Source organism: Petromyzon marinus, chromosome 55 (genome assembly GCF_048934315.1).
Source record: "Petromyzon marinus isolate PM22_M1 ecotype Great Lakes invasive population chromosome 55, UKy_Petmar_22M1.pri1.0, whole genome shotgun sequence".
Classification (NCBI taxonomy): Eukaryota; Metazoa; Chordata; class Hyperoartia; order Petromyzontiformes; family Petromyzontidae; genus Petromyzon; species Petromyzon marinus.
Window position 1 is genome coordinate 12,946,586 of NC_133721.1, and position 20,711 is coordinate 12,967,296.

The window sequence follows — 20,711 nt, forward strand, 5'->3', positions numbered from 1 at the left end:
TCTTTCCCTCCACGTTTAGAATCAACGTGCGTATTTGACTGCTCCTATGAATGTCCACGCGATGAGGATGAGCCACTGGGTTGAGAGCTCTCGTTTGTGATGGCCAGGTCGCTTCTGAGAAAGAGCTACGTAGATCGGTGTGGGCCTTGCCCGGTAAAAAAAAGAAAAATCGAAGTTTAATTCGTCCAGCCGTCGATTCGGAGAGTGCTGTAAATATTTTGCTGTTGCTGCATCGTTTGGGAAAATAACAAAAACGAAAGTGTGTGGGTGTCTATGCCTTCGTGTTATTGCGAGCATGTAGTCCATCATTCCCCATGAGCTGGTTTCTCGGTGGCACGAATTGTCAGCTAATTATGACGCAAACTGTTTGGAGTTTTAAGGGAGAACTTTTCCCGTGAAAATCTGCTAGCGATTTGCAGAATTCCTACAGAATTCCGGTGGTCGAAAGTCTGGAGGAGACAATTCACTCGCGTGATTTCTCCGGGTTCGACCATACATTTGGTGTGCCATGTTGGTGTCAGATTTAGAAACAAATGTTGAAGATGATCATGTGGTGGGGGGTTTGGGGGAGTCTGCTGGCTGGCGGGGGGTGGGGGGGGGGGTTATTTTTGACAGAGCCGGCGACGGATGGCCCTTATTTTAACGTCTGACATCAGACGAACGCGATGCCGTGCACGGGTATGCGCCGTCACCGGGAGATTTTAGTTCGTGCGTACCGTACAGCGTAACCCTGAATTTTGTGCCGCTTCCCAGGTTTCTATTGCCCCCGCTCGTACTTTCGCCAATCAGGCCGTGCGGTTGATCTGTTGCTGTCCTGAGCGTGGAGGCAGCCCCAAGGACGGATAGACGCAGGGTCCCGCAACCTCCAGGGCACGCAAAACAGATGTAAACTGCTCGTTTGTAGAGTTGGCCAAACAGGAAAATAGGACGCAGAGCTTGGGCAGTTGTTGGTAGCGCCGGCTCCGACTGCTTTTCCCCACTCATCTCCGGTCTCCTGCGTGCCTCTGCGCAAAAACTGTGCGCATTTTCAAATTTGACAACCTTTTCACGTGAAACGACACGATACCAACGACGCTTAATAAACAATAAAGTATATATTCGGGGAGAACAAAGAAGATTACAGGCAGCTGTGGGGCTATGCGGTGGGCAACAGAGGGCAGTGCAGCAAAATCCATTGTTGTGCTGTACTTCTACGCTCCCACATCAAAGCCGGCGTGGCACACCTATGTGGACGAACGAGCCCCACTGCTCATCTTGGCGTTGGGGGTGGGGGGGGGTACCTCATCCAGCAGTGGATTGACACAAACCAGGCTGTACAGTACGTACGCACATGGGTGGACACACGTGCCCACATCCGGACCGATCCAGCGCGAGCCAGATAGCCAGGGTCCAGGCGCGTCGTTTCACACGGAGGGGAGGGGGGGGGGCATCTCCAGCGCCGGGCCGAGGCACAGGCGCTAGCGGCGAGGACCCCCATTGGTAAGCGGCCGCCTCCGCTTCGGGGACCGGGGCAGACGCTCGCTCAGTGCGAAGGTATGCAGTTTTCCAACGGCACCACCCGTACCCCCCTGCCTCCACGCAAACCCCTTCCCTCCCCTTCCCTCCCTCCTTTGCCCCGTCCGACAACCACAGCCTCGCTCGGGCGCCGCCTCGGGAGCCGTTGCGACCGGCGGCGCCGTGAACCGTGCCCCGCAGGATCATCCGCGGCCGCGTTCCTCGCGGTAGGAGCGGCATTTGGCAGTGGCGTCGCCGTCACGCACGCACGCCTCGTGAAGCTCTCTGGGGCCCTGCTCGAGGTGTTGGCCGTGTCGTGTCGTCGACTTCCATACAATGCCCACGTCCGGATCCCCCGGAATGCGACCGATCGCATCGCTTCTCTGAAAGCTTGAGCACTGTGTACCGACGGGGCTCGTATGCGTCGGGTGACCTCCGAGCATACTAGGCTTGTAGGCTGCGGGGTTTGTGTGGGCAGTGCGGCCAGAGCCGATGTTGTGTTTGTGCAAGAGTGTGCATGTGTGTCCGGTGAGGTGTGGAGCGCCGGGTGACACTACTGAGTCCCACCCTGCTCTTTATGGTTTAAGGCGCTCCCACATGAAATCGCGGCGTCGTCCCGATGGGAATCGAGACGGCCACAGTGCCGTATTTTTTATTTATTCACATTTTACTCGATCATATTTTAAGCGAGGATGATCCCTCAGCGATGGAACATCTCGTTCACCATCTATAATCGCGGCACGCACAAGTTTAAGAATAGGTCCCGTCTGGTATTGAGGATGTCTCCTCGTTATCGAATTAAATGTTCTATACGTCCTGCATATTGGGATTCGTGTACTGTATTGGTCGCCATGATCATCAGCCATGCTCGATCCACTGCAAGATGAAGATGATGTAGGTCACCGCTAGTTACGTGCACCGGGAGCCACAAAAAGAGGGAGCCACGTGGGTTAGAGGACATGCACGGACCAATGGCTCGGTCTTTCAAACCCGTTAAGAAAACGCGAGCGAGGCTTGGGCAGGACGCGTCGCGGCGAAAGGGGACCACGACGGATGATAGCCGAGACTAGTCACGGAGCAAGCGTGACCCGAGGGACGGAACGCGTCCGAGAGGACGTCCACCGGCGACGGGGAGGCTGAGCGACAAGATGACTTCGCGTGCGGGCTCTGGGTGTGGATTGCCGCATCGCAGGATCGTGAGAGGCGATGGCCTTCATTCAGCAGTGGATTGAACATGGCTGATGACATCACGATGATGATGGGCAGTGCTGTTTTTACCTTCTTCTGTGCTCGCTCGCTCGCTGCGTGCAAACCGGTGCTTAGTTTTTTCGCTCGATAGACCGAAAGTGGGAGGCACGTGGACTAGCAGTAGCCACGGTGGCAGCGAGAGAGGTTTATGACGGAAAACGATTGTGAGAGCCACCTGCGTCTAAAGTTTTCCGTCTGACGGGTGTCTTATCGTTTGATGGGGGTGTGGGGGCGGGCGGCGGGGGGGGGGGTTTGAAGGCTCGTCTACGGCACGTGCCAGCGGGGGCCCTGCCCGTGCTTGCCTCGCCGATCCGGCGGTTCGCGCGGGGCTAAGTGGCGTCGCTCAAAAGTGTTCCATTCTCACCGTGCCCGAGGCCTCTCCCTTTGCGAGCGATTGGGTCTCCCCGGACAACTGCCGTAAACACCGCCGTGTTATCCTGCCGGTCGCGCTGCGCCTGCTGACTGCCGCACGTGCCGACTGCCGCTTGCGCAGCGCAGTCGTCCCGTGCACAAAGACAAAAGGTCCCCCGTGTAGCCTTGGCGGACCGTTGGGGAAAGTGCTGTTGGCGAGTAGCACCTATGAAGGCCGGCATGGCATGCGGGACCAGCAACCACGCCCGGCCGGCTTTGTCTCCCGAGTGGCGATGGTTACACACCGCACCAGGTACTCGTTTGAGGCCGAGTCGACCTAGGGGAGACCCAGGACCGAATGAGATAATTGCCACCTGGTGTTGTTGGCCGTGAGCGAACTCGGATGCCTGGGTCTGTAGCGCAGCGGCCGCAGCCACATTTTTTCATTGTACCTTTGCTGGCATGCGTGCGTGTGTGCATGATGTTGCGTGTCAGCGAGGTTTATTTAAAAATTACATAGGTTTTTTCCACACATCAATGATTCTTGGAAAACAAAAAGCCACACGAGCGATTTATACATTTTTATTCGCCCCCCCCCGCCCCCCCCCCCGTTCTCCTCCACCGCTGTTCACGTCGCCCGTGAGTGGTCGCAGCAGAAACCGCGGGGCTGTGAAGGCGAGCACCGCAAAGAACAAGAACCCGGAGCAAAGAAAAACAAGCCCGCTCGACTTTAATCAAAGATGTCACGGGAGAGGTGTAGCAGTCGCGTTATATAATAGAGGTTTTTTTGGGTTAGATCGCAAAAATATATAAGTGTCGTTGAATGTTGTGGCTTGGCTCTCCAACACACAGCCGGTGTGCTGTACTAGTGACGAGTTGGCCACGTTCTGTTTACGTGACAATCCTTACTAGTTGGCTGTGTCGGGTGGTGGCGGGTTTTAAAGGCACATTTTAAATATTTACGCGATCTAATCCAAAAAAAACCTCTTATGGATTATATTGGTCGCGAAAGCCTGCTACCACGTGTTCAACAGACGGGTTACGCAACCGCTCGGGGAGACGCAGAACACGAAGTGGCTGGCAACAAAATAGCACGAGAGAAGGTGCCATCGGCAAGGGTGTACAGTTCTTTTGCTCTTGAATTTTATTTGTTTATCGGGCGCAGTTGTGAACAACAGCCGTATCAGACACGAGTACATCTAATCGGCGTAATCGTTGGGTTCGCTGCAGCTCAAAGACTCGGTCCCCGCAAGGCGTGCGGTGGCGTTAGGCGACGTCCCCACGTGCTGCTCGGCATTTTGAAGGCCTGGAGACCAGAATCGGTGATCTCGCTGACAAAGCGTTCATCGGGGAGGCAGTCCCATATGAGGGCAGCACAGTGAATGAGAGGGAGCTTCTGTCCAGGGAGCAATGTTTGCGAGGACACAGTTGGCTCAGTGGGGTAGACCTTGCGGATCGCGATCGGAAGGGAGTGGAGTATCTGCTGCTGGTTGGTGGTGGACCCCAATCATCCCTCCGAGGTCGATAAAAATGTTTAAGTATCTATTTGCGGGAAGGCCTCTTACTCGTGGTTGTTCTGTGGATAGACTCTCCTCCGCCGTAGGAATGTGGAATTTCCAGCACGGGCTCGGTCAGTACCTGCTAACAGGAGAGGTCCCACCGCCTCGCTGTTCATTTGAGCGGGAAATGGCATTGACGACAGGAGCTTTGGGAACAAGGCGAAAGAGAGAGGGAGCACGGTACGGATGAGGCGAAATGGTGAGTCCGGTAGACCCAAGTCTGCAGTCAACATTGCTGCATGCATTGAAGTTCTGGAAGGCTCAACTAGGACACGTGGTGACAGTAGCAGCCTCGCCCACTGTCACATAACCACGCCCACTTTTATATAGCGACGCCCACTCTCTCGCTATCTCCGCCCATGGGCTCATATTGGCCCACCCACTCTCCTGGCAAACCTGGCCACACACACCAGGACGTTTAGTTAGCGTCAGACGACTGGGCAGTGTTACCCACGCCGGCACAGTCGCTCGTCGTCACAATAACCCGTCATCTTTGTTTCGTCCGCCTTTGCCTTCACCATTGGGAGCAGCGTAACGTATTGCAGGGATTTGAGCGGGACATTAAACACCCGCTGAAAATGACCCTGTACAAAATAAACAAAATGTGGAAGGTGCATGACCCTGAGCTGGAGAGTGGATAAAGAAGTTTAATGCGTGTCGTAGAAAGGTCGGGTGGGGGAATGCAGTGGGGGGGAGGGGGGTGGCGCTCAGTGGTTCGCACACTGCGTGATTAACCCAGTGACCATAATTCGATTCGCGGTGAGGGATAACATCGGTGGCGAGTGATATTCGAACCGGTCTTGGGCCCAGTCCTTCCCCAGCCTGCACCGACGCTTCGTTCAAGCAAAGAACCCCCGGCACCGACGCGTCGTCGGCCGGGCTCCTCGTCCTGCAGTGGACCCACAAATGGGGCCTCACGTGTTTTGACGACGCTGTACGGTGTTACAATTTATTTTATTCACACGAGCCTTGTGAAGGTTGGGTCCGTCTCTCACCCCCCCTGCCCCACTTCCACCCTCCCCTGCACGTAGTAGAACGCCACGAATCGCCGTTCAATTTTTTCCATCGCCTGCGCCGTGCCGCCCCGTAACGTGCGCCCGTTGAGGGCAAGATTAACGGCGAGCAAACGTTCGCGGGAAGAGCTCGCCGACGGCGGAACGAGATGCCACCGGAGATGCCAGCCGACGCTGACACTAAAATGCACGCCACGGTTCCTTTTCAGGGGGCCCTGTGCCAGGCGTTACGGAAACCAGGGCTTTAATATCTCGCCAGATATTTACCGAGGGCCCACGCGGTTAACACTGGCATTGGTGCCGCTTGACCCACAGTAGCGCCCCTCCTCCCTCCTCGCGCAGCCGTCGCGAGAGTCGCGCCGGGCGCGGCGTGCCGGGTTGGGGAGCGTCGTGGCCGTTCCTTGACAGACCCCCCATGGAGTTGAGCACTGTGACAGCAAACGGCCAGCGAGGTGTGATTTTTAACTGCGGTGTGTTGAGGAAGGCATTTTAACGCAAAACGTTCTTCTCGCCGATCCGCGTTTTTCTTTTTCTTGGAGTGAGGTCTAGGAGGTGGCTTCATGCCAAAAGAATTACCGTCGTTAACTTGCCACCAACACGGCAAGATCGTCAACTTGGCCAAGATTTTATTTGTGCCAATTTTGGTCAGCAAAAATACTCACCGGTGATTCACCTGTGAGTATTTGGTGAGCGGTATTTAATTTGAAATTAGAGATCTGCTTTGAAGGCCCTCCCCACGCCATGTCGGTTATGGGGGTTGTTAGGCCATACTTCCCCACGCTGGTCAGTACGGGTTTGGTGAAAGAAGGGGGGGGGGGTGGGTGCTGTGTACAGGACCGGTTTGGATATCGCACTCGCCACCGAGGCTAACCGTAGCCGGGAATCGTACCTATCGAATAGCAGCATACCAACGCGCCTCGGAAAGAATGTTCGCCCATGGATTAGAGTGCGCAGAGCGGTGCCCCTACGCCAGTTATTGCCCCGCGGCAGTTTTGTCCTGAAATGCGCGGCACGCACCATCGCGGCCGCGGAGAGGAGCGGTTGGCGCGATGCCCTCCTCTTCTTCCCTGTCCAGACGTCTTAAAGTTTGGAGTAGCCAAACTTTACGCCACCACTCGTGACCTGCCAGTCAACTAACCGAGGGTCGAGGGATGGGTGGGGGGGGGGATTTGAAATCCTAAGAATGTTTTTAATAAATTGACGATCAATGCGTTGTTACATCTCTGCAGCATCCCCGCCGCCCCCCCCCTCCCACTCCCCCCACGAGTACCACGTGGGTCGAAGTGAAGGGCTGCCATTGTGCGCAAGAAAATGCAAAGCATTTGACACCTGGATTTATTCTCGGGGGTTCGGGGGGGGGCGGGCAGAGACGCCGTGTGTCAGGCATCCCAGCTATGCCCCGAGTGGTGGTCCGGTGGGACGCTGCCACCGTCTACCCCTCAAGGAAACCAGTCTCGTGGTGGAACCTGGTCGTGGCCGCGACCACTGGGGCATGAGTGAGCGGGGGCAGTGGCCAGGCCGGTAGTCGGTGGCTTTGCTAGCAACGGTGTTGGACGTGCAGGCAGCAAGCGGGGAGTGCGGGGCTGTCGGCTTGGGCTCGCACTGCTGTGGGCTAGCAGTGTGCCGGTGAGCTAGCGTGGGGGGGATCAAGCCCCTGGCTGGCTTATAGCACACCACTGTCCTACTGAGTGCTTGCCCTGTGGCGCGAGATTGGGGGTCCTCTTTGAGCACGCTGTCGAGTTTCCCCTTAACATTTACTTACAAATGTGTATATATATATAACACGTCGACGGGAGCCAGCGATGGCGGAAGCGTGTCCGCTACGCAAACCGCTGCCCGCGGTCACACCGGGGGAGATTCCGCGACGAGCAGACGAAGCGTGTGCTGGTTGGCGTGGTACGAGCGGGCCGGCAGGAGTGTTGCGGGGAGGACAATCGGCGGTGGCGCGCATTCGGTCCGGAGTGCCGGTGGCACGGCGATGTCACTCCGGCCACGCTGTGTGCGCGTTACGTCACGGATGTGCACTCGAGAGAAACCCCCCCTTATTTGAAGGTGCGGGCATTTAATAGTAATAATTTTGGTAATAATTTCAATTTATGTAAGCGCTCTTAATCGTTCTCAGGGCACCGTGCATGAAAAGGCGGAAATAGTTTAACATCAACCAAAGAGACGTTCTTAGTCGAACATGTGAAGATTGGTAAAGTGTCTCAGAAGTCGTCACGCAATTGAAAAGGCGCCGTCAACCCCCCCCCCCACCCCCCAAGTGTGTCGCCTCGAGGCCGTGATGACAGTGAGCATGTTCGTGGCTGAAGGAGGTCATGGATGTAGGGAGGAGCAAGTCCATTTAAGGCCTTGGGTATGGATTCTGGCCCGATGCCAAACAGACGTGGGAGCGATGGAACGAGCGACGTGGTGAGCGGGTGATTGGTGGACAAAAAGGATGTTGTTGTTGTTCACCACGATTCCTGCGAGATGTATCCCATCGGTTCGGGTGATGATTTTCGTTTCGACTCCATCCTGTCCAGGGCTGATACCAGCAGCGGCACCACCAACAACAACAACAACATTACCACCACCACCACCACCAAAGACAACAAAAGACAAATATCCCCTATATAACCTTTACAGACATTTGGGGCAAGTGCTGTTCGTGTGCACCTATAAAGGCCGTCACGGCACACGGGGGGCGAGGAGGGGGTGGGTGACCAGCACCGCGAGGCTGCCTTCGTCGGCCGAGTGGCGATGTTCACACACCGCAACAGCTACTCATTTGAGGCCGATTCGATGTGAGCGGGGATTTTACTGGGGTCATCGGGTTCGTAACTCGTAGCTCCACCGCTCTTAACCGCTGCGCGCCCGCTCCCCACACCAGCACCGCCTCCAGTACGAGCACCGCCGCAACCAACAGCGGCATCTCCACCACCACCGCCAGCAGCAGCAGCAGCACCCAGCAGCAGGCACCCCCCCCCCTCGCCCAACCCAGGCCCCCTACCCCCACCCCCTGTGGGCCTCACTCGTGCCCACGCACCCACCCACCCTCTCGTCTTCGCGAGACGACGAGCGGTGTTTGAACAGCTGTGATGCACATTTTGTATTTTGTCACATCGAGGGCCAGGCGGCTGCTGGATGGGCCCTGGGCCGGTGCCGGCTTGCACCGAGGCCGTCTCGAGCCCCCCCCCCCCGCTCCCCACCGCTGGCGGAGGGGCCAACGTGTCCCTCCTCCTACGCTCTGCGAGGACCAAAAAAAAACGAGCCGCTCTCGCTGGATGGTGGCGGCGATACGTAATCGGGGCAATTTCGGAGTGCTTTGTCAGTCCACTGCCGGATGAAGGCAGGACTCCTCATCCCCCCCACCACCCACCCCCTGCTCCCCCACCTCAGTGCTGGAAACCTTCACAGGTGGGATGAGACCCGAGTTGGTTGCAAACTCCTCAGCTCAGGGGGGGGGGGGGGGGGGGCTGGGGGCACTGGCTTCCGCATTCCGGTGGCAGGAATCTATTTGTGCCGAGGGATCGGGTACCGGTATCTTGGCCGTACTGACCTTTACCGCGGTAAACCGACAGCACCGTTTTGACGATAACAATGGACCCGCCGCCGCCGACTGAGAAATGCGTCCGCGTTTGGTCTCCAAGCGGGAGAGGTGTGGCGGCCCTCCTCGAACACGGGGGGGACCTCCTTGAGACGGCAAGACAGGTTCTCGCAAATTCGGGCATCCGCTTGCGCACCGAGATCGTCGTGATGGCGGGGGGGGGGGGGGGGGTGCAGTGGTGCCATCGCAAGCGTTTTTCGTGACGGCCTTCTTAAGCTTTTTGAAAAAACGAGTTGCCCTCCCAGCGTCGCGAATGGCGACGCACGCCGGTGGCAGTGTTGTCTATTGAGAGGACCCCTGAGCCCACCGCACTTAGAATCGCCACTTGCTGGTCACAGAGGAGGAATGTGGGTGGCATCGTTTAGTTGGCCTGGGCCCCCTGGTGCAAGGCATTGAATGGGCACCCCCCCCCATCCCAATTTTCCCACTCCACAGAGCAGCACCTGGGCCCCTCTGGCCCTTGAGCCCCCGGTGCAGTGTTACCGCCTGCACGCTCGAGAGCTACGCCACCAGTTTAGCTCTGGCTGCGCCCACCAGTGGCCGCGTGCCACCTACTCCAGTCTACGTACTCCGCTCCGCCGGCGGCCTTGGGCAATCGTCGGTGAGGAATCGAGGGCTCCCTGGCGATGCCACCGAGTGAAACCCCTGGGTCCATGCGAGTGAGAAGTCTGCGGTTGATTTTGCCTGGGCAGCAACCAAGAGAGGCCTGCGGGGGAGGGGGGGTGGGGCAACTGGCAGCAGGGTGGTGCCCTAACTGTGTGGGTTCCTTGTTCGTCGCCCATAAAGGTGGCAGCTTGTTTCTTCGCCGCTCCCTTCCCTCCTTTCTCACCGTGCCCTCCTCTGCCCGGCCAAATCGGCGGTGGCGGTCGCAGGGAGAATGGGAGCCACTGTGCTCCAGGTCGTGTTGGGCGACCGCCCTTCACGCCGCGGCGTGGCCAATCGACGGTGCGGCCGGGGAGAGCTGTCGTTACGTCCGGACGATGGCATGTGGGGGTGGCGGTTGTGTCAAGGTCGTGTCACGTGCGTGCGAACGTATGTGCACGCCATCCTGGGCCATGATCGATCCGCTGCCGGATGAAGCTGGCAACGGACGATTGACCCCAGCGTTGGCGCACGAGCCGATCGCGCCGCTCGGAGGCATGCATGCACGTGCAAAGACAAAGGTCCCTTGTGCGAGAGGGGGGGGGGGGGTAGTTGCGAGGCTGATGTTTGCATGCCTCACCCGGTACTTATTTAATACGGAGTCGGCCAAGCGAAGGCCCAGGACTGGTTCAGATATCACTCATCACCAATGTCGGCTGTGGTCGGGAATTGAATGCAGGTCACCGGGTTCGTGGCCATACTAGGCAAGGAACCAGCTTCACCACCACCACTAGCATCACCACCACAACCAGCACCAGCATCACCACCACCACCACCACCATCTTCACCACCACCACTAGCATCACCGCCACCACCACCATCTTGACCACCACCACCACTAGCATCACCACCACCAGCACCAGCTTCACCACCACTAGCATCACCACCACCACTAGCATCACCACCACCACCACCAGTACCACCAGCATCACCACCACCACCACCAGCATCACTACCAGCATCACCACCAGCATAACCACCAGCATCACCATCACCACCAGCACCAAAGGACTTTGTTGGCGGTTCGCCTGAACAGATTCTGCGATGAGTGATGCATCGGTGTCGATGTTGCCGCCGCGAGAGTCTCTCCGAGAGCCCATCGTTCCGATGCTGCCCACGACCGGGGGCCCCTCTTGACGGATTTCAGAAGGGACGTCGGGCACCCGGACGCACCGTACTAACGGCGCGCAGAACCCAAACTCGCGGCATCAAAGGGGCGATTGAGCCCCTTTGATGCCGGAGGGTGACGCTGGGAGCGATGATGACGACGATGTCGATCCCGCCAGCATGACCATGACCGCCGGCCGTACCAAGCGAGCGCCTGGTGCGCCATTGCCTCCAAGTGGTCTCGCTGCCAAAGACAAAGGGGGTGGCCGCCCCCGTAAGAAGCAGAACGTGCTGGGGAATGACCAGACCGGCATCCTGATGTACTTTCAAAACAAGCAATAAACAGCCATTGCCAAGCACAAATCCCCAGCAGCCTCCCTTGTTTATGGGTGTTTTGCGTTTGTTTTTTATTTCCATATTTTGGCGTGCGTATCGGGCTCAGGGACATCTCCCGTCTTCATAGGCCTTCTGGTTTCGGAGTTATGGAGGTTTTGGCACCCCCGGGTCACGATGGTGACCCGGGTCACCACCAGTCGATTCAAGTGGCCGCTCTCTGCTTCGTTCCCAGCGTTGCTGATCCCGAGAAACGTCGCTTCGTCGATTCCCCTCCGCCCATGTTGAGGACTCGGTCTCTGGCAGACGCGCCAACCCTGTCGTCTTGTCCCCACAACTGTGGTCCCTCCCATCGTCTCTTTCCCAAACCTCTCATCGCGTGTTCATCCACCATCACTGCTGCGGCACAACAACACAATCTGCACTCACGCACTCGCTCGCGGCACCGCAGGTCACAACAACACGAGGACAAAGATCCCCCGTTTCGCCTTAACAGACTGTTGTGGCAAGCGCGGTGAGCGAGCGGCACCTACGAAGGTCGGCACGGCACACGAGGGGGTGGGTGGCCAGCACCGCGCCCGGCTGCCTTTGCCTCCCCGGTGGTGATGTTGACTACACACTGCACCAGATACTCATTCAAGGCTGAATCGACCTAGGGGAGGTCCAGGACCAGTTTAAGTATTGGCTATTATTGTTATTGGTCATGAGCAGCAATTTAACTTGGGTTGCCACACCGCTCACCCCACACACGCCGACCGTAATATAAGTCGCTTTTAAAATGTAGTTCATAACAAAGTGCATTGTAATCCAGAGAAAATAGGCAGTGTTGATATACAGTCACCACAGCGGCTGAAACTCTACACTCGACATTTCGTTAAATAATTTTGAGGGGGAGAAGTGGTGGGGAGAGGGGGGGTGTAAAAAATATGAAAGCAAATATAAAATGGAATGACAAATCACAGGATCGTGAGACGTGGTGGCGACGTGGGCTTGGAGAGGCCTTCATCCAGCAGTGGATTGATGATGGCTGCCATCGATGACGACGACGATGATGAAAGCAACCGAACAGGACGACTTCCGACCCAACTTGGGTCAGAAGTCGTCGACGGTTGACGGCGGCGTTTGTTTAAAATTTGCTCGGCGTCGCACGAGCGATGAATTCAACGAATCTACTCGCTGCTGCTGCTGCTTGTGTGTGTCTGCGTTGGGTGTGCACGCTTGCAAACAATTACAGCAGCGAAAAAAACCCAAAACTCTACGACGTTTCGGGCGAAGGGCCCTTCGTCATATCACGTGAGTTGTAAACGCCCACGACGCCGCCGCCGCCGCCGCTGCTGCTGCTTCTTCGAAAGCGCCGGCAGGATGCCCCCCTCACCCTCCCCCCCCCCTCGGAGGAACGGATTTACGCAAGAAGTGTGAAATTGTGCGAGCGGTGCGTGGAGCTCGATGAAAGGGGCACACAACGTCTGCCCCCCCTTTTATTGCCCGGGCTCCAATTATAACCCTCCCCCCACTGCCACCAAGAGTTTTTTTTTTATTTGCTCAGCAGCAGCAGGTTTAAAAAACATTCTTTGAAATCGGCGAGAATCTGCAGCCTCAGGGGTTGGGTTAGCGCAGAGGGTTAAGACCTCGTTGTTCAGGCTGCCGGGTACACGGTTGACGAATATCGGGGGGGGGGGGGGTGAGAGGTCAAAAGGTCGCGCTGCCATTAAGGGTCAGCGGGAGTTGGCGCTGAGGTCCACCCCCTCCCCCCACCCGGGCGCATCGAAGTCCTCCGCCTAGCGACGGCTAGGGGCACGGGGGTGGAAAACCCGGGGGGCGAAAATCAATCCGGCATTCTCCCCCTTCTGGCCTGTTCCGAAACTCCGCGAGTCGCGGCCGATGTCCGGTGAAGCGACGAGCGACATGGGCCCCGTGCGGTTCGCATTCCTATTTTTTTTAAGCGCCGCGCTGCGAGTTTACCGTTCACGTAGCCGTAGGCGGCCAATTAGCCCTCGTAATGGCCTGGCAAGGCGGGGGGAAGCCCTCATCCAGCAGTGGATTGACAAAGGGCTGCCACTTGTTACGTGGGGTACCCCGATGTCAGTCGTCCTGAAACACCGACTGTAATGGTAAAAAAATATGATTACGTATGCGTTCAGCCTATTTGTCATGGCGGTCTCATAGCCATACTTCACCGCACTGGTAGGTGCAGGGTGGTGAAGGCTGGGTGTGGGGGAGGCTCGCCACCGGTTCAGTTATCGCTCGTCACCGACGTTAGCCGCATCACGGAATTCAACTTGGGTTGCTGGTTTCATTAGCGTGCTCACCACGGCGCCACCGCTTTCCTAACATTTCTTCACGATGCGTTGTTTAGTTTCGCCATTGTCCCCGTGCGTTTTCCCGTAGCTGCTTTGCGTGTCGAGGCATCCCTTGACAATAAATGCTCGTCCCCAATTTGGACTCTCGCGTGGTCATAGAGAATCCCATTCTGAACGCCAACAAGTGAAGGATTTGCACGTGCGGTCTCTTTCGCGATGAATGTTATTGACAACAAAGTGTTTTTGGGTTCAGATCAGTGTGTCGTGCGCCCACCTCCACCCGACACGACCGACCGGCGCGAGGTTTAGCCACACGAACGGAGCGTGTCAATCGGGTACTACATCTGGCACCGCCGGTTGCGCGCGCGCTGGAGAGCAAACGCGGCGACGTTTCCAATCGACCTGACGATGTCTCGCCTCTGGCCAAAAAAACCGCCCTGATGATGCTGGTTTCCAACCAGCCGGTGTGTGGGAGTAAGCACACGCTGCTTTACCCCGACCACACGCGATCTGGCGATCGACTAACCCATTCACTCAACTGTGCTGGGTGGATGGATGCTGTGGAGGTGGGGCGGGGGGGGCGACGTTGGTGGGAATTTAATAAACTTCCACCGTTGTGTCAGGAGACGGAATCCAACCGTACGAAGCTCTGGCTTTCACACATTGTGTTTTGCAATGTAGGTGTAGAACGTGACTCGACGGGGAGGTGGGTGGTATGGGGCTGCCTGCCTGTATCATGGGGGTGAGGGGTGTGTGGTGGGTGAGTATGCTGGGTGGTGGGTGAGGGGGTTTGGATGAGTGTGGTGGGAGAGTGTGCCGGGTGAGTGTGCCGGGTGAGTGTGCCGGGTAGTGGGTGAGGGGGTTTGGGTGAGTGTGGTGGGTGAGTGTGGTGGGTGAGAGTGCCGTGTGCCGGGTGAGTGTGCCGGGTGAGTGTGCCGGGTGAGTGTGCCGGGTGAGTGTGCCGGGTGAGTGTGCCGGGTGAGTGTGCCGGGTAGTGGGTGAGGGGGTTTGGGTGAGTGTGGTGAGTGACAGTGGCGGGTGAGAGCGGTGCGTGTGAGGGTGTATTGGCCCCGGGGCCTGTGCTGTTGCGGTGGTGAGGCTGTGTGAATCGCGACGCTGTGCGGGCAGCAGCAGCAGCAGCAGAGCGCCGTTTGCGTTGGCTGTGCCGCGGCTGCGGCCGCATCAATGCTTGGCCCTGTTGTCCCTTCCAGCGCGTGACCGCACAGTCGCTCCATTTTTTGTCCGACGCCAAATAAAGAAATAAATACGCACGGCTAAAAAATAAATATATCAAGATAAAAAGGCAGCTACCAAAAAATATATTCCACGTTTTAAAATGTTTTTGGCGCTGATATAATAATATAATATTAAATCCACCACCCCGGCCAGCTTCTTCTCAGGCTGTAGCTGGAATCGTGACAGAGTGTCTCTGTGTGATGATTAGCCGTTTCTTTCCGTGGCCAAATGTTCAGCTTTCTTCGCCCTCGTCTTAATTACGAGTTTGTCGACGCTGCCTCCAACTCGGCGGTCGTTTCTACCCCCCCCCCCCCCCCACAAGTGACGTCGCGGCCGCGCGACCCACGGCGGCCGTTTAACGTTCAAACGTAAGGCGGCGGGCACGTCGAAGAGCTACCCCGGGGGGGTGGTGACGTCACACATAACCGACTGCCACTGGGCTCTCCTGCCCGCACCGGCGGCGCCACTTTGATGACCCCCCGCAAAGTCGCCTTGCCGTTCGTGATTCGACGGCATCGGGCGCCATCCGGATGGTTCGGTCGTGGGCCGATTCTTTTAACGAGTGGGCCGCCCCGAGGCTCGAGATTCGGTCCTCCCAAGGGGCTCGGCCACGCGAGCTCAAGCGCCGGGATCCCCGAACCACGAGGGCCACCTCGTCAATCGATCCTCTCTCTTTCTTTTCTTTTGCGCGTAAAATCTTGTTCGCCTTTTTCCGCCTGAACGTTCGAGCCACCTCGTTCTGCAATCCCTTGGGATCATCGTCAATCGTCGTCACCGGCCACGATTGATCCACCGCCGGATGAAGTCGTCCCCCCCCCGAGCCCTCGACGCAAGGGTGGGCGTCCTCTCTGGCGCGTTGCCTCCCCCCGACGGCCTCCGAGGCCGCCGCGTCCCTCTTGCGAGCGCCCGCGCCGCAGGCGCAGGAATACTTCCCCGGGATGTCGCGGCGCTTTATCTCGCGTCCGTCAGACGGCCCGCGTCCCGCCGCTGTCGCTCGGCGGATGGGGGGGGGGGGGGGGACGTTCCCGCTTGGCTCGGACTCGGAGGTCGCCGCGACCCGTCCGCGTTCCGAGAAGCCCGGCGGTCCGGAGAGCCCAACCCGGCCGAGTTTTTCAAGCGAAGGCTCCTTGGGGGAGCGGGGGGGGGGGGTCGGATGGAAGGTCACGGCGGGTCGAAGGTCGCCGTCGCCAAAGCGACGTGAACCTGCCCTTGGAGGACGGCTGTGGTCGACGAGCGTTTGGGCAGCGATCGTCTCCTGTTGTCAGCCTCTGAGCCAGTGGTGGAAATTCCACATTCCGTTGACGGAGGAGGCGAGTCATCCAAATAGATTGCCCACTCTTGGCTTCCCCACAAAGTGGGTACTCATTTATATTGACCCCGAGAATGTTTGTGGGTTGAATCAACCCCCAATCAGGATTTGAACTTGGTGGTTGTAGTTTCTTTTAAGTGATGCGGTGGTGATGGTGGTTGTTAAACTCGGTGGGGACGGCCGTTGTTGTGGTGGTTGCGGCGGTGGTTGTCATAGGGGAGCGGTGGTGCAACGGTTAGTGCACTTCACTATAAAACCGGCGACCCGTGTTTGATTCCCGCTCATGGCTGACATCCAGTGATGGTTATCTGAACCTGTCCTGAACCTCCCCTAGGTCGACTCGGCCTAAAATGAGCACCAGGTGCGATGTGTAAACATCGTCGTCATTTGGGGAGACGAAGGTGGTTGGTCGTGGTGCTGGCCACCCACCCCCTCGTGTGCCGTGCCGGCCTTCGTAAGTGCTACTCGCTCACCGCGCTTGCCACAACAGTCTGTTAAGGCGAAACGGGGGATCTTTGTCCTCGTGTTGTTGTGACCTGCGGTGCCGCGAGCGAGTGCGTGAGTGTAGATTGTGTTGTTGTGCCGCAGCAGTGATGGTGGATGAACGCGCGATGAGAGGTTTGCTACTCGCTTACAGCACTTGCCCCAACAAAAACATCTGCTGAGGCATATGTGTGGAGGGGGGTGGGACCTTTTGTGTTTGTTGTCGTGAACATATCGCGCGCCAAACCCTCAAGTGGCCTTTTAAATCGGCCAGATCCCCGTAGCGGCGCGCAGCAGTCGGTACCTTGCGGTGAGCGACCTTCCTGCCCATCGACGCGGCGCAAGCAAAGTACAATTTTCTCGCTTCGAGGACTTTCCGTGACGGCGAAAGTTCTCGTTGTAAAACGTTGACGCTGGCGACTGGCAGACGAGTGTGATTGAGCAGGACCGACGCTAACAGATGGGGCTTGGGCTTATTAATGGGGGGAGGGATGGGGGGGGGGGTTGGGGGGTTACATAACGTGCTGTTATTTCCGGGAAAAATCTTTCGCGTGGAGCGCAGGGGCACTCCAAATAAGGAGAGAGCCTTTCGAAAGTCTTGCCGAGCAAAATGCTTCGATGGCAAGGATGACGATGACGGCGACGAGGACGATTTGTGAATTGTGAAAATGCGACGTACGATTTGTGGGCAACGTGAGGGGGTGTTTCAATAAAGTTGGGGGAATTCAAATACATAATTCTGTAACCTGCGTCCGTGCAATCGATTTTGTAATTTTAAATCGATTTTTAAAAAATGTTCAGCTCACCAATAATCCGTTTCACAAAATTCATCTGCCCAGGTGGCAGTCATTTGACTTCAATATAGGCCGCATCCTTGCACAAATGCACATTAGAAGGGCTGCGTGCTGCGATATTATTGTATTGTTCTGCTCCCCAAAGGTATAGCGATGAGGGTCATTTATCCAAAAACAACCAAATGTATATTCACATGGAGACCGATGCCATTCTATAAAATAATAATGCCCGCTGTTTCTGTACTGCGGTTTGAGGTGAAGACCCTGTTGTTGCATGAACTCTGACCCATAAACTTGCACGGCGACCGCAAATTAACGATAGGGGAACCCACAAGGCTCGCGCGGAGGCCCATATACTCGGAGACCTACGTCGCTACATGGAGACCAAACGCCTCCTCTCTGCGAAGGAAACGTAGCTCGCCGTTTCTCGACGGTACTCTTGAAGACGCGCTTCACACCGACGCGCCATGCAAATCCGCGTTGTTAACCGGGTTGCGGGCGTCCGCCCGTCTCTGCGCTCGCGCGTCTGGCAACAGGTGGTGCGTGCGTGCGGGCCTCCCCCTCCCGTGGTGAGAGCCCCCCCGGCCCCGTTGGATGTACATGGTGGCCATGATGATGATGGATCAGCCGCTGCTGGAGGCTCCTCCTTTGCTGAGTCCCGAGCTGCCGCCGCCGCTTGTCCCGATGCTCGGCGGTGGGGAGGCCACGCAGCAGGTGAGACCCTGGCGCGAGTGCTCGTGACGCGGGCGCACGCATACGCGCGTACACACACACACACACACATACGCGCGCGTACACACACACACACACGCATACGCGCGCGTACACACACACACACACACGCATACGCGCGCGTACACACACACACACACGCATACGCGCGCGTACACACACACACACACACGCATACGCGCGCGTACACACACACACACGCATACGCGCGCGTACACACACATACGCATACGTGCGCGTTAACACATACACACACACATACGCGCGTGTAAACACACACACACGCATACGCGCGCGTAAACACACACACGCATACGCGCGCGTAAACACACACACACACACACACACGTGCGTACACACACACATACACACGCATATGCGCGCGTACACACACACCCACACCCACACGCATACGCGCGCGTACACACACACACATGTGCGTATATACACATATGCACGTACGCACGCACAGCGCGTTCTCGACGCGGCAGTGTCGAGGTCGGCGGCTCGTGTAGTTCCATAACAATTCACAAGGGCCCTGCTGAGTTGTCATTATTTTATTATTCTTTTATTATTATTTTGTTATTGTTAAGAGGATCGAAGGGGGCAAGTGGCATTGAAAAATCAAACGGCCGGACGGATGGACAGATAAGATGGAATAGACTGATGAACAGACACATGGGACAGAGAGACATGCGTAATGATGGACAGAAGATGAATGGATGGACGAGACGAATTAATGGATGGACACACAGATGGACAGACAGGCAGATGAATGGAGTAGCCAAAGAGGACACCCGGACGGATGATGGATGGACAGCGTTGGTTATTTTTTTCCTGCTCTAGAACTCGCTTCGTTCGAGGAGGCAACAATTATTAAACGCCTGAGCTAAAAATAAACCAAACAGAAACGTCAAAACAAGTAAAAGAACACATTTTGCCTTGAAAACCCCCACACCCCCCCCACCCCTTTAAAATATTCCCAGAATGTCAGTAATGCTATTCTTGGGGGGGCCTGGGTTTGATTCCCGACTCAGGCTGGTTTCTGTGTTGAGTTTGTATGTGTTCTCTCTCCCTGTGCTGCATGGATTTCCTCTGGTTTCTACTGGTTTCCTCCCATGGTTTAAACAAACAACACAAGTTAACGGGTATTGGCCAAAACACCCCAATGCTGAAAAGTTTCCCTGCTAAATGATCAATTTGGAACCACACACACAGTGGCCATGTTTCTGCTCCCCTAACTCCTGGAAAAAAAAGTCTTCAGCTTTTCAAAGGCCTTCCCGGCTCAGACAAGTGAATAATGTCACGGCGGGTGCACGCGCCCAGTGGCAGCTGTCCCCGTGCGGCTCCCAGGTTAATTTAGCAGCTGGCATGCGACCTGGGATTAGACTGGCAGTTGGAAGGTGGCAATGGTTGCGGTGTAATCCCAATGAGTAATTAGAGGCTGTTTTTTTTTCTTTTCGAATTTGGTCCGATTTGGACAGCGCGATGCATGCGCACGAAGGCCCCGCTCTTTTTTTTCCGAATAACGTCACGGGATCATTAGACCTCCTTTGCCTGTACCAAAATGTAATAATACGGTTTTCCCCCTTTTTTCTGCCAACAAAACTGAAACCTTTTTACAAGGATCCATGTCTGCATTAACCACAGTACCTGCAGTCAAAATGCAAACAAAAAACTACTATGATAATATATGCATTGTCCTTGAATCTGATTTGTTCCACACCAAGGGACGGCTTTCTTTTGAGCCTCGACCCAATTGGTTAACTTGCCTGCAGCAATAACCGCCGGGGCGGCCTTTCGGATTCGAACGGCGAACTTCTGCACGCAAACAAGCGGCGAACGTGACCGCCGGACCTCGTCACCTCCCCCCGTGATATAAATAATCATGATGATGGCGATGGTGATGATGTAAGCGAGCAGTGAAGCGGGATAACTGAATCGGCGGAGCGGCGTTTTTAGAGCAGGATGGGCAGTAAACAACATCCCGGCCACATCCGCCACTGTGAGCCCACCGCATGTGCGGTTAGCCGAGCGGAAACGGGCGGTAGTTAAAGCGGCTGGAGCCTCCCCCGACTCCACTGTCCCCCCCCCTGCCCATCCCCCCATAGTACTACTACTGCATAAGCTGGGGATGGTGGGGTGGGGGGTGCACAGGGAACGAGGGGGGCTACGGGGTGCTCCGGTTTTATTAATCAGAAATCGACGACTTCCTAGTGACGGTCACCTGGCCTTTAACCTGCCACCTGCCCTCGCGACGGCACGGACACATCGGCCAGCTTGTACAAAACGCCAGATCGAGCGTGCAGGCGGTGCAACTGCACCGATACCCATGGGATGTTGGGTGTGGGGGATGCAGGGGAATGTTGGACAAGTTCACCCCTCTGTTCTATGCATTCCTTGGAGCAGAGCCCATGCCAACCGCGTTACGCCACTCACCCAGATGAAAGAGGAAGAAGTGTTTACTCGATTTTGCTATTGTAATAATAATGTTGAGAGTTTCAAGTAATCACATGCCCGC

The 20,711-nt window shown here is 56.6% G+C and overlaps 1 protein-coding gene across 1 annotated transcript in view; it reads left to right on the plus strand.

Annotated features, from left to right (window-relative positions):
* The window catches only part of LOC116954565 (fibronectin type III domain-containing protein 3B-like), a 188,037-nt gene that overhangs the window by 27,650 nt on the left and 139,676 nt on the right, over nucleotides 1–20,711 (plus strand). The window contains 1 exon segment of the mRNA XM_076052376.1: nucleotides 17,995–18,172. Coding sequence (XP_075908491.1) covers nucleotides 18,053–18,172 — 120 coding nt within the window. The 5' untranslated portion in view covers nucleotides 17,995–18,052.